The 12,229-nt window shown below is 49.0% G+C and overlaps 1 protein-coding gene across 1 annotated transcript in view; it reads left to right on the top strand.

Moving 5' to 3' along the window:
• Positions 1 to 12,229, top strand: part of PDIA5 (protein disulfide isomerase family A member 5) — a 94,164-nt gene that overhangs the window by 14,004 nt on the left and 67,931 nt on the right. Inside the window, exons 2-3 of the mRNA XM_033211010.1 lie at positions 8,842 to 8,968; positions 12,048 to 12,135. Of these exons, the coding sequence (XP_033066901.1) occupies positions 8,842 to 8,968; positions 12,048 to 12,135 (215 nt within the window). The remainder of the gene's footprint in view (positions 1 to 8,841; positions 8,969 to 12,047; positions 12,136 to 12,229) is intronic.

Below are 12,229 nucleotides of genomic sequence, written 5' to 3'. Positions count from 1 at the left end.
ATAGATAACATATCTAAAGTTTAATGCATGATTTGGTGCTTGAGGCACTTTGAAATATCCCAATTAGAACAGATGTTTGTATTTCTTTCTAGTTAAAGCTTTTGTTCAGTGGGCACCCAAGATCTATTTGTATGTGTGCCAGAAGACCCAGAATGAGAACTCCTTAAAAAGATCATTTATTGGCCGGGCGCGGTGGCTCAAGCCTGTAATCCCAGCACTTTGGAAGGCCGAGATGGGCGGATCACGAGGTCAGGAGATCGAGACCATCCTGGCTAACCCAGTGAAACCCTGTCTCTACTAAAAAATCCAAAAAACTATCCGGGCGAGGTGGCGGGCGCCTGTAGTCCCAGCTACTCGGGAGGCAGAGGCAGGAGAATGGTGTAAACCCGGGAGGCGGAGCTTGCAATGAGCTGAGATCCGGCCACTGCACTCCAGCCTGGGCGACAAAGCGAGACTCCGTCTCAAAAAAAAAAAAAAAAAAAAAAGGACCATTTATTTCATTCATGCAGAAGCCTGCACAGGGATATTCCAGGGCCAGAATATCCCTGTGTAGTGTCAGGGACCCAGGTACCATGTATCTTGTTTGCTCCTCTTTAGCAGGCCCTTCCTCCCCATTGTCTCAAGGTGGCTGCTTGAGTTCCAGCCATTTTGTCCAAATTCCAGCTGGCAGGAATGAGGCAGGGTCTAAGAAGAGTCATATCAGATGTCTGTTAAAGTTGCCACATCACACTTAAGCTCGCGTTCCAGGGGCTAGAACATGGCCACACTGGCTGCAAGGGAGACTGAGAGGTGAAGAGGTTTTTATCGCAGGTGGCCACTTACCCAGGGAAACTCAATGGTTTCTTCACAAAGCGTGATTACCTCACAGTGCTGCTCTGGTGGTGGTCATGAGAATAGGTTTACCAAATGATACGACTGTAAAGAACTCTGGAAATCACTCTCAGTTCCTCAGTTTTCCAGAGTAGGAAGCAGACTTGGAGAAGGAGAGACGACAACCAGTAATAATCAAAGTCAGCACAAAACTTGAGCTTCTGACTCCAGGTACAATGCTCTTTCCGCCAAACCACAAGCTCTAAATTCTCAGCCCACTCAAGTTCTCTGACCTTGGATTTAGGGCCACACCTGTTTTCTGAGGTCCTCCACTTTTTCCTGAGTCCCTTTAGTACCAGCTTCTTATGAGTCTAGACTTAGATTCTGACATTTCAAAACTATTTTGAGCAAAATGTGGGTTAAACTAAATTAAACCTGTTTCTTCACAGTTCTCAACATAAGGGTATCTTTTTTCCAGGTGACAGAGCAAAAGAGGTTGAGTCCCACCTTCACCCTTTTTCCTCAGTGTTAAACTTCTGTTCCCAAGTCTTCCTCCGTTGGCAAGCTGCTTTTACATAATTGAATATCGCTGGCTTCATGGTCTGCATTGAATAGTAAATTCATAATGACAGACGGCTTTGCTAGTTATAGAGAATGTGAGGGTGCTGGCACACACCCCAGAGATGAGGAGCTTTTTAAAGCTGAGGTGTAATGTGGCAAGGACTGTTCTCACTGATTATCTTCCAGCGTACCGGGACTCTTACCTCTTTAGTTTGATGGTGATGCTGGGTGGCGATCAGCCTCATTAAGTGAGGTAAGTGAAGAGGGGAGTTTGTGTGTGCTATGTTAGCAGATGGAGAGGACCGCACACTTCCTGCACACAGTCTCTGGCTGGGAACAGACCTGGGCTAATTGCCACATTTAGGATCTTCATGCTCTTGGCCCCAGGAACCTTGGGAGACTCCAGGATCTGCTGGGCTTGCAGAAAGCAGAGGGTTAGTCTAAACCCCTGCTGGGACCCTCCTTGCCCTGGGATTCTGGGAGATGGGGGCATTTCCTGGTTGCTTCAGCAGGCCCTGCCTTGGAAGGAGATGTTCCTTTTCTGCTTGGGTTGTGCCATCTGTTGCAGCAGTCCAGGGAGCCTGTGGGGTTGAGAGAAGCAGGCCTCCTCTGGCCAGGAGTCGGGAGGCCCAACTTGTAGTCCTGGCTGTGTTACTTACCTACTGTGTGACCTTCATAATTAATGTAACCTGTCTGAGCCTCAGTTTCCTCATCTGTAGGATGAGGCAGGTACCTACTCACTGGGGTATTGTGAGGGGTAAATGAGTTAGTGGGTATGAAACCTGGGAAGTGTGCTCTAAATGTGCCGTGTGACCTCTTGGTCTGGGTCGCTGTGCAGCTGGTAATGATTCGAGGCTTTCTGGTGGCTAAATGTGTGTACATGTTCGCTCCTTCCTGCCTGGACCTGCTGCCCTGCCTGATTGCAGACAGGGCCCCTGGAGAGGAAGAGGTGGTCTCCGTGTTACTGCTGTCCTTGCTCCCCTTCTAAGTTGTCTTGCGAATACAGAGAAGTGCAATTATTCTGTGCTTCTGCATGCCAAACGTTAGATTCTTTGTCATTTCCCCCCTCATGTAGTCCTGAGCCACCCTGCAAAGTGGGCATTGGTATTCTCCTCTCCACCTTGTAGGTGGGGAGTTGACACTCAGAGGTCTAGTAACAGGCCTGAGGTCATCTTGCTGTAAGTGGTGGCACCTGGATTTTCCCCAGGTCTGTCTGACTCCTGAGCCAGTGCTCTTTCTGTGGTGTCTGGAAGACTGCAGAGGGAGGAAAAGAGAGTGGGTTTCTAAGTGGGATGGCGGTTTGTCTGGCAGGCTCTGAATGAGCAGACACCTGTTACAAGAGCACGGCAGGGGGTCTGGAAGATGAGGAAGGACTCGGTCTCCACCCCATTGCCTCCAGCCATGGCAGAGATGGGCAGTGAGAACCTCCGTGCCCGGCACTCTGTTGCTGCTGGACTCTGAAGACAGCCTGTACTCAGGGTAGGGATTGGGTGGTGGAAGGGGACTGGTGCTCTGGAGGGAGGGGGTGCAGTGAAGCTCTGTGAGGGGGGTTGGAGGTCAGGAGCATTGGTGCTCTGACAGTGATGTGCTGGTTGGCTGATAATAGGCAGGACCTGGCAATGGGGACCTCTGTTTCCCAGAAGCAGAAAAGGGGAAAGCCATTTTTGCTGGCAGTGTTCTGCCCTGCACCAGGGAGATGCTTTATGGGTCTCAGCTCAGCCGGCGGGGGCAGCTCAGCCCTGATGTAAATACTGTTAAAGCTGAGGGTTGTGAGCAGAAAGAAAGCAAATTATTGGAGAAGGTCAGAAGGGGTTTGCATGGTGAACAAAGGGGATCTTTTTTCTCTCCTCTACCTCTAGAGCGATTGACTTCGAATGTAAAGAGCCTGCCAAGCCCAGGAACAATGCCGTGACTGGGATGGAACCCTGGCTGCCTTTGGAAGCACTTCTCAAATCCTGCCCTTTCCCCCCAAGGGCTAGACAAAGGAGCAGATAGTTTTTGCATCATTAACATTGTTATTGTTGCTCTAGTTATTGTTGTTATCAAGGTTTGTGGGTTGTGACTTATGAAGTCTGCAGTAAGGCTCTTGGCAAGGTGCTCCGAGGTTTGCTGGGACTGCATCTTAAGGAAAGGAAGGAGCGTATACATTGGAAAGGTTAAAATAGACTGAAGTGGAGGAGAAAGGAGAATGTTAAGTGGCAGGAGGAAAGTCCCCTCAGGCTTATGGGGAGGGAGGAAACGGCTCCCACTTGTCTGCCCCTGTGGTTGTTTGATAGGGTGAGGGTCTATCTGAGGCCAGACACAGAGGGGCCTTTCATCCTTCCCCTTCTCAAAAGCCCGGTTAGTGTCTCAACTCTTTGGACCCCATGTCTCTGGATTCTCCCTGGATCGGCCTATCCTGATGATTTTTCCTCTGTTGTTCTCAGATCCTGCCACTCTGGGCAAATCCTGTTTCGCCTGTGCCCACTAATGCCTGCACGCCCCCATCTTCATGGGATACAACTTATCCTTCTTCTGACCCTGTGGAACCTCCTTGCACCTTCCCATTATCACCCCAGCTCCTGTGCTCGGTAGACTTTCTCTCCTCTGCAACCTGGCTTCAAGCTCCCGCCGTGTGTGCCACTGACATTCTCACCAGTGGTCCCAGGGACTTCACCGCCTTTGGCCCTTTCCCAGCCCCTCCCCACTCTGCCTGCCTGTGGATCACTCCCTTTTCTTTAAAAGCATCCCCTCCCTAGTCTCTATGGACGCAGCCCTCCCCACCTCCCTCTTGGTCCTGCCTCCTCCCTCACTGAGGGTGTTTCCTGTCTCCTCCCTCTGAGCCTGGCCCATGGGGACTTCATTTACTTGGTGGCTCACCTTGCAACCTGGAGGATGCCTGTATTTGATGCCTCACTTTCTACCTGTCCAAAACCTGAGCCTATTATCATCTTCCTTAATGTGAGAGAAAAGCATCTTTCACTGCTGCTTGTCTGTTCTTCCATCTTTGGCTGTTGTTCCCGCCTCCCAGCCCAGAATTCTGGGAGTCATTTTAGACTTTTTTTCTCTTTCTTCCTCACTTACCTACAAATAGGCATTGGGTTTTGTTGTTTTTCCCTCTGAGGCTTTTGCATTGATCCATGTCTCTCCACTCGCGCAGCCACCCAACAGGGCCCTCCACTTCCGGCCTCCCTGGCTGCTGCCCAGTCTGAGGTCACGGCCAGATGAGTCTCTACAATACCATGTTCATCCTTTCACTCCCCTGCTAACTGGGCAATGATGCTTCCCACTCTCTTCTTGCACCAGATCAGGCCCTTGGGCAGACTTTGAAGAGCCCAGCCTGCCCCACTGACTTCTGCCGTGCTCCAGCCCAGATACCCCCTGAGCTGTGGTCTGTCTCGTTTCCATAGTCCCTTTGGGCCTCCCAAGGGCTGCTGTGGACTCACCCCATCACATGCTGATAGTGGGTGACCTCTGCTAAGGTCAGGAGTGTGGTAACAGTATAATCTGTCATGTTTATAATACAGGGCAAACATTTCCTGAGGGCTTTCAATGGACCAGGCCCTGTGCGGGGCCCTGCCCTCCTCGAGAGCTCTTAATCTTGGGGGTGGGGGTGAGTGTAGGGAGATAGACCCTTCATACGGCTTCCAAACCGGCTTGGCTGTGGATGATGCCCAGTCTGAGCCCCAGCGTCATGTCCAGTGATGGTTTTCAAGCGAAGTAAATTTGTTCAGCACGTTTCTGGTTGGGCTTAACTTCTCTACTGCGTGACTCCAAACGCTGGGTAAGGGGCTTGGCTGGCTGGCTGGAAAGTGGTTTGTTAAATCTCAGTGGCCCTTGGTTAGATGACCTGCAGGATGGAGAGGGTTTTATGGGAAGGAAGCTGAGGGTGTGCTGTGAGCCTCAGCCTCTTGTGGTTTCTCTTGTACACACTTCGTTGTCGCTGCAACTCAGCTGCACACAGCGCTGCCTGGCAGATGAGCTCTGGGCTCACCCTCCCTCCTGCCTTCCCTTTTCCTTCTCCCCACTTCCAGAAGTGTGGGTGCCTACCAGCCCCAGGAGAGGCTGGGCTACAGGTCAGAGTCCTGAGGCCCTGGGCAAGAGCAGTTGTTGCTCTCCACTGGTCAGATTATCTGAGGATTAAAAACAGCAGTGAGGCAATGTGTTTTTCCAACAGATTATTTTTTTCCCTTTAATCATGTGCATTGAGCTGTGGAGTTTTCAGTCTGAAGTCCGTTAGCTCCCTGGGAGCAGTAGGATAACATATAATAATAATAAAGTTTAGCAAGCTTTTTGGTGAGCTCTTAAGGTGGCCTGCATAAGGGCAGTGGGTCCTCAGGCATTTTACCCTGCTCTGCAGGGTGTGATGAGGGAGAAATCATTCCTTGGCTTCCTCTTGGATGGCTTTACTCTGGGGAGAGGGAAACTTTGAATTCCAATGGCAGATTATATTTAGAAACACTAGAATATGGTCATGTTTCAGTCTTCTTCTCTGCTGAGATGGAAGTTTGTGTTGCATATTATGGTAACTGATACTCTCAGGGTGCTTTCTGATTTATAAAACACGTTCAATAAATTATCCCATTTCATCCTCACAGCAATCCCACGAAGGAAGTATCATTATCTGTATGTCAGACGGGAGTCACTAAGCCTTTAAAAGGTTGAGTGACATTGGCTAGGCATCTTAGCTCTTGAGTGGTAGGGCTCAGACTCAATCCAAGGCTTCTGGCTGCAAAGAGGCAGGGGGCTGAGAAGGCGTGAGCTCATATTAGAAAGACTGGGATTCAGGTCCTGGCTGTACCTGACGAGCTGTGTAATTTTGGTCATATTATTTTTTTAAAAAATTTTTGTAGCAGAAATTAAAACTCCTCTCAGTATGACCAAGCATATCAAATAAGCTATGGTTGCCTCTTCTTATTGACCGTGTTCCTCCATGAGCTCTGTCCTTGCTGTGTTCTGGTCTGGTTGCTCTGCAGGCTGTTGAACAGTTGTCATCCTGGGATTTCTCTTCACCGTCAATGGGGTAATCCTTTTGTCTCTCTCTTTCATTAAATTCTTTGTTTCCATGTCTAATTTTTCATTTACTTTTTGTTTTAGTGGAAAATGGGTCCCAGTATCTTTCTGAGAAAGGGTGCACTGGTGGTAAATTTTATACATCTGATATCTTTCATCTGTTCAAGTAAGTTTATTTTCATGATTGATGGATAGTTAGCTGGTTACAGAATTCCAGTTAGAAATCATTTTCCTTGAGAATTGTGAAGCCAATGTTTCGTTGTCTTTTGTGTGCTGATAAACAGTCTTATGCTAGTTCTGACTCCTGATCTTTTGTATGTTGTATTTTTTTTTTTATTTGAAATGGTTAGGATCTCCCCTTTGTCAGCAGTGTTCTGAAAGTTTTCAGTGATGTATTTTGGTAAGAGTCTTTTTATTCATGATGCTGGGCCCTGCCATCTGAAGACTCATATCCTTCAGGTTTGGAACATTTTCTTGAATGATTATTTTTAATTTATTTGCTTTTTTAGAGATTGAGTCTCACTGTTGCCCAGGCTGGCCATGAACTCCTGGGCTCAAGTGATTCTCCTGCCTCAGCCTCATGAGTAGTTGGAACCGCAGTCATGAGATACTGTGCCAGGTCTCGAATTAACTTTTTGATAATTGATTTTTCTCTTTTTTTTCCTCTCTTTTTCTTTTTCTTGAGTCTCTTTAATTTGGCTCTTGCACTTAATAGGTCCATTCTCTTATTTTTCTTAAGTCCTTTTTTATTTCTTGATCTTTTTTGTTGTATTTTCCAGGAGTTTTTTTGTTTTTGTTTTTTCAATTCTACTTCCAACCCTAATTATTTCTGTGATAGTTTTACTTTCCAAGAGATTTTCATGATTCTTTTTGAGTATTTATTTTTCTTCATATCATTCTATTCTTATTTTATGGATGCACCATTTTATTTCTCTGAGAATAATAATTTTCTTGTTTTCTTCTGTGCTTTTAATTTTCTTTTTCCTCTACATTTCATCTTTCCATTGGTTTGTTCTGGTCTGTGTCTTTTGTAACTGGTGAACCTTGATCATCTGTCTGTTTTGAAGAGCAAGGTACTAGCCCATGGACTGGCAGCTCTGTGAGTGTGTGGAGGGAGTGGAGAGTGCTTGTTTACTGGGAGAGCCTCACAGTGGAGATTTGAGCAGGAACTCAGCTGATTGAGGATCTCCAAATCACTGTCTTTAGGTTGTTTTTCTTATGCTTCTCAGTTTCCCCAGAGGGAAATTCTCTAATCTCTTGCCTGGGGAAAAAGACTGGCAGGTGGCATTCCAGAGAAGGGAAGGGAGATGCTGGGGGCTGGGAGCTTGGAGGAATGAGTGATCTCACGATTCAGTTTGTAGACTTTCTCTGAATCCCCTTGTCTTTTCCGACGGCCATCCTCCTACCCTCTGCCGGGTTATCTCCAAGTGGAATTTTTCTTACTCAATCTCTCCATATAGTAACCCTCTTGCTTTCCGTCAGGTGGGCAAGGGGCTGTTGCCCAGCTGTGCAGTCTGGGCAAGGGGATCTGCTTTGTGTCTACTCCTTATTCACACTTTTAATAAACCCCCACACACTGCTTTTAGCCCACCCTTCATTGTGCCTGCAGAGGTGCCAGACACCTCCAGTTCCCAGAGTTTCCCAGGGTTCTCTGGGGGAGAATTGGCTCATTTCTTGTTGACTAACCTCCTGAGATCACTTGCCTGAGTAAGAAAAGCTAAAAGCCTCTCACCCATCCATTCCCATCCTAAGCATTAAGGGATGATCTTATTTCTCTGTATATTTTATGCTTTGGTGCTGCTAGATGGGATGGAGTTTTTACATTGCCTGAGAATATGGCATTGGAGTAACATGAGGAATATAGACAGACATTGACCTCCCAGGGGGCTCTCGACTGATGTGTAACAATGCAGAATGTTTATACAAACCTCTCTTGGTATCCTTGAGGGATTGGTTCCAGCATCCCACCTCCACAGGATACCAAAGCCCATGGATGCGCAAGTCCTTTATATAAAATAGCATGGTATTTGCATCTAACCTATGCATGGCTTCCTGTATACTTTAAATCATCTCTAGATTGTTTATGATATCGAATACAATATAAATGCTATGTAAGTAGTTGTTATACTGTATTATTTTTATTGGTATTATATTTTACTGTTATCCTGTTAGTTTTTATGTTTTTCAAACATTTTCCATCCATGGTTGGTCAAATCTGCGGATGCAGAACCTGCGAGATAGAGGGCTATGTATATCTGTAGTCCATACAGCCTTATAAAAGTGCATGGGGAAGGGAGACTGGGAGTGGGCTGCGGAGTGTCCCTAGAAGTGAAGAAGTAGGTGTGGTGCATGAGATGTGTTGGTTTGCCCTCATCCTCTGGAAGGAAAGCAGCTCTAGGCAGCACATCTGTGGGCACCGATTCTTCTGGGGCCCAGCCAGAAGCTGGAACTCACGGTCGTTGGCTCCTTGATCCCCAGGTGGTCCTGCCATTGTGGCTGTCTTCTGCAAAGGTCTCCTCACTCATTGAGAGAATCTCTGACCCCAAGGACTTGAAAAAACTGCTCAGAACCCGGAATAATGTACTGGTGCTTTACTCCAAATCTGGTGAGTGTCCCTTCCCAGCCTTGAGGTCAACCATCAGGGTAGGAGGGGATTCAGGGGAAGGAAGGGGGTGGACATGGAAGGCAGGAGACCTTAGGATGAAAACCACTCAGGGAGGGTCCAAGGGACATGGGGTTTGTCAGCTTTCCTCAGAAGACAGAGGCAGAGGCATACAGGAGCATTAGCTCTGCCACTTTCTGATCCCAGGGGGTGGTTCCGTTTCTTTTGATGAGTGTTTGTTGGGAAAGTCCTCTGGAGCCCCTCACTCCTCAAGAGGGAGAGGGCATGTGTGAAGTAGGATGGAGGATCACAATGGCAGGCACTGGGGATGGATGTCCTGGCTTCCTGCACAGGCATGGGGCCGATCCCTGCCAGGGCATGCTTTGCCAGAGCTGTTGATTAACTGGCCAGGCCGGCCTGTTGCCAGCTGAATGGGCCCCAGGCTTGGGAGCACTCACCCCAGCTGGCAGCCCTGGCCCTGCCAAGCCCATCTGTCCTGCTCTGGGGTCAGATGCAAGACTGAATTGGAGTGGGCTCTAAGCTTGGGACACAGCATTTCTTGGGGGCAGGAGCAGCAGCCTGCCTCTCTTCTGACCTTGAGACTGGCAAGGACATAGCAGATGGAGAGAGGTTTGCTTGGCTCTTGGCAGTGACTTTGGGGGAGGGTGAACGCTGACTCCGTTGAAGTTGTTCCAGCGGAGTTAAGTGTTTTTTGCTGCTTCTAAGGATGCCAAGTTTTCTGTGGCCCTGGAGAAGCAGCAGCCAATGGCTGGGCCAGTTCCGGGCCTAGGTTTCCCCGGCAGCTCGGCCTCAACCCTCACTGGCACCTGAGGGATGATAGAGGCTCCAGATGTGCCTGCATTCTCCAGGCGTCCCTGGCACGTGGGATGTCTTCACTGCCACTTGCGGCTGCTGCTTCCCCTTCTGAGGGTCTGACGCACATACCCCGAGTGCATTGTTGGAAGCCCAGCATGTGACTAGCATTTCTCTGCTGTCACCTCTCAGGAATAGAAGTGACATCAAGGGAAAGGGAAGCAGTGTACTCTTGAGGCCTGGGGCATAGAGCCCTGAAAACATGTGGCTTGCTGCTTTGGATACTCCTGGAGTTGGAGCTAGGATGATTGTCAGTGATGGACACGTTCCATTCGTTCTCTAGGGTAGATCCTATCATATTAGCTCATTATAATACAGTCTCATTTGCTCCTTTGCCAGGAGGGAGGCAGTGTGGGTTGTCAGAGGACATCCAGTATACAAATGAGGAAATGGAAGCTGGGAGTAGCAGACTTGTCTGAGATCTCCTAGCAGCAGGTGGGAGCTGGTCCCCTATGCCCCACTGCCTCTTATTTTCTCTGATGGAGGATGGGAAGAGAGTATTGATTCTGCAATGAGAGAAGGGCTTTGAGATCAGAATGGGGCGGAGGCCAGAAAATCATTAGGGAAGTTAGAGAGTGGAAAGGTGGGGCCTGTTGTCAGGAGCTTGCAGGGCAGGAGGTAGCCTATGCCTAAGTTCTCTTTCCCTCACCCGACCCTGTCTTGAGCCATTGCGAGTAGAGCCCCCGGTGCTTCCCACTTGTCAGCCTACCTCCTGCTTTCATTGCCTGATGGGGCCTGGGCAATTATTTTAACTTCCTGCCTCCTTGCCCAGGCCTGCTGCACGAGAGACATGTGACCTTCAGTGGGGTTTTGAGCAGTGCAGAAACTGGATTTTCTTTGCTCCCTCCCATCCTTCCAAGCAGTGCCTCCCTTTCCATGGCTGAAATGCAGGTTAGGGCAGGGGGTACTTTATCTTGCTCTAGTTTATTTCTCCCCCTCCCCTGCTTCCCAGAACCCAGTCCGAGCAGTGAAACAATGGCTTCCCCACTTCAGTGGCTCGCCCTCCTCCTGTCCCCCAGCCGTGGTTTCCTGGGAGTGCCTCCTCCGAGTGACTCCGTGCATGTCTCTTGAGCGGTACTTTTGTTTGCTTCTGTGAAAGGCTCAGCATGCTCTGTATTCACAAACAGCTACCATTATCCACACTAGAAAAGGCGATCTGTGAAGGCACATGATTCAGACATCATTTCTGCTTGGCGTGGGGATGTATCATACGGTTTCTGGCGGGAGAAAGCGGCAGATCACTCTCCCCACCAGTCTTTGTCTGGCAGGACTTTCAAGTGAGCTCACAGGTGTCACCTAGGAGAATGTGACTCAGGAGCCTCCTGGCCATAGGAATCAAACACTGGCCACAGCCACTTTGCAGTGGATCATTGCAGGCTGGCAGTGCTGAAATCCTGGCCACAGAGGCTCTGTTCCTAAGACCCTGCCCTCCCACAGTAGTATGCGGGTGCCTTGCCCTGACCCATCAGGATTGACACCTGCACCAATGAGAAAGTCTTCCTTTCTTGCGATCACTCCATCCTGTCCCAAGGCGTGGTCCACATTCCTGCAACTGACTCCTGGAGGTGCTGTCAGGACCAGCTCTTGCCCCGTGGCTTCTGAGGAAGTGGGCTGTTAAATGGGGCTTAGGTGTCTTTGGCATTGGCCCATCAGAGCCTAGTGTCACATATAGACCTCATTTTACCACCAGGTTGTACTGAGCTCCTAGATAAGCGTGTGCTCCACGAGTAAAGGAAGGATCTGACCCCAGCTCTCGTCAGCTCCTAGGTGGGGTGCCAGGACATTTGAACATGGAGTCAGCAACATCATTCCCTACTTTAGTTATAGGATTGTCGTTGTTTATGGAATTTTCAAAATGTATCCCAGAAAGACATGAGTCAGAGACTTTACTGGCCTTGAGGATCTGGCTGAGAGATTCTTGGAAGAGTAAAGTGTGAGGTGTGGCTTAAGGTAGGGTGACTTGGGGGTTCTGTGTCCAAGAGGAAGGCCCCTGAGGATGGTGGGATCAGAGTTTCTGAGAAGAGCCAGGACTATTCTTGCAGCATAGGCCCTGGCACTGTTGAGTGCAGGGATGGGTGTTTTACCTGGTGCTCAGGACTTTTCCACCCACTCTGGGATTGGTCTCCATCCTTCCTCACCTCTGAGGGAAGATGGCAGAGGTGACCCAGTGCCTTTGGGCACAGGTGTTTAATTTTCTGTTTTTTTACAGAGGCGGCAGCTGAAAATCATCTCAGGTTACTGTCCACAGTGGCCCAGGCGGTGAAAGGACAAGGCACCATCTGCTGGGTGGACTGTGGGTATGTGCTGGGACCATGTGCCATGTGGCTGTTGGGCAGGGGGCACTTGGGACTTTGATGGGTGGGGACGGGAATTGTCCCTCGATTAATAATC

The sequence above is a fragment of the Trachypithecus francoisi genome, unplaced genomic scaffold, assembly GCF_009764315.1.
Source record: "Trachypithecus francoisi isolate TF-2019V2 unplaced genomic scaffold, Tfra_2.0 Lachesis_group0, whole genome shotgun sequence".
Taxonomy (NCBI): domain Eukaryota; kingdom Metazoa; phylum Chordata; class Mammalia; order Primates; family Cercopithecidae; genus Trachypithecus; species Trachypithecus francoisi.
Note: the sequence above shows the minus strand (reverse complement) of the source record. Positions and strands in the feature narration are given on the sequence as shown.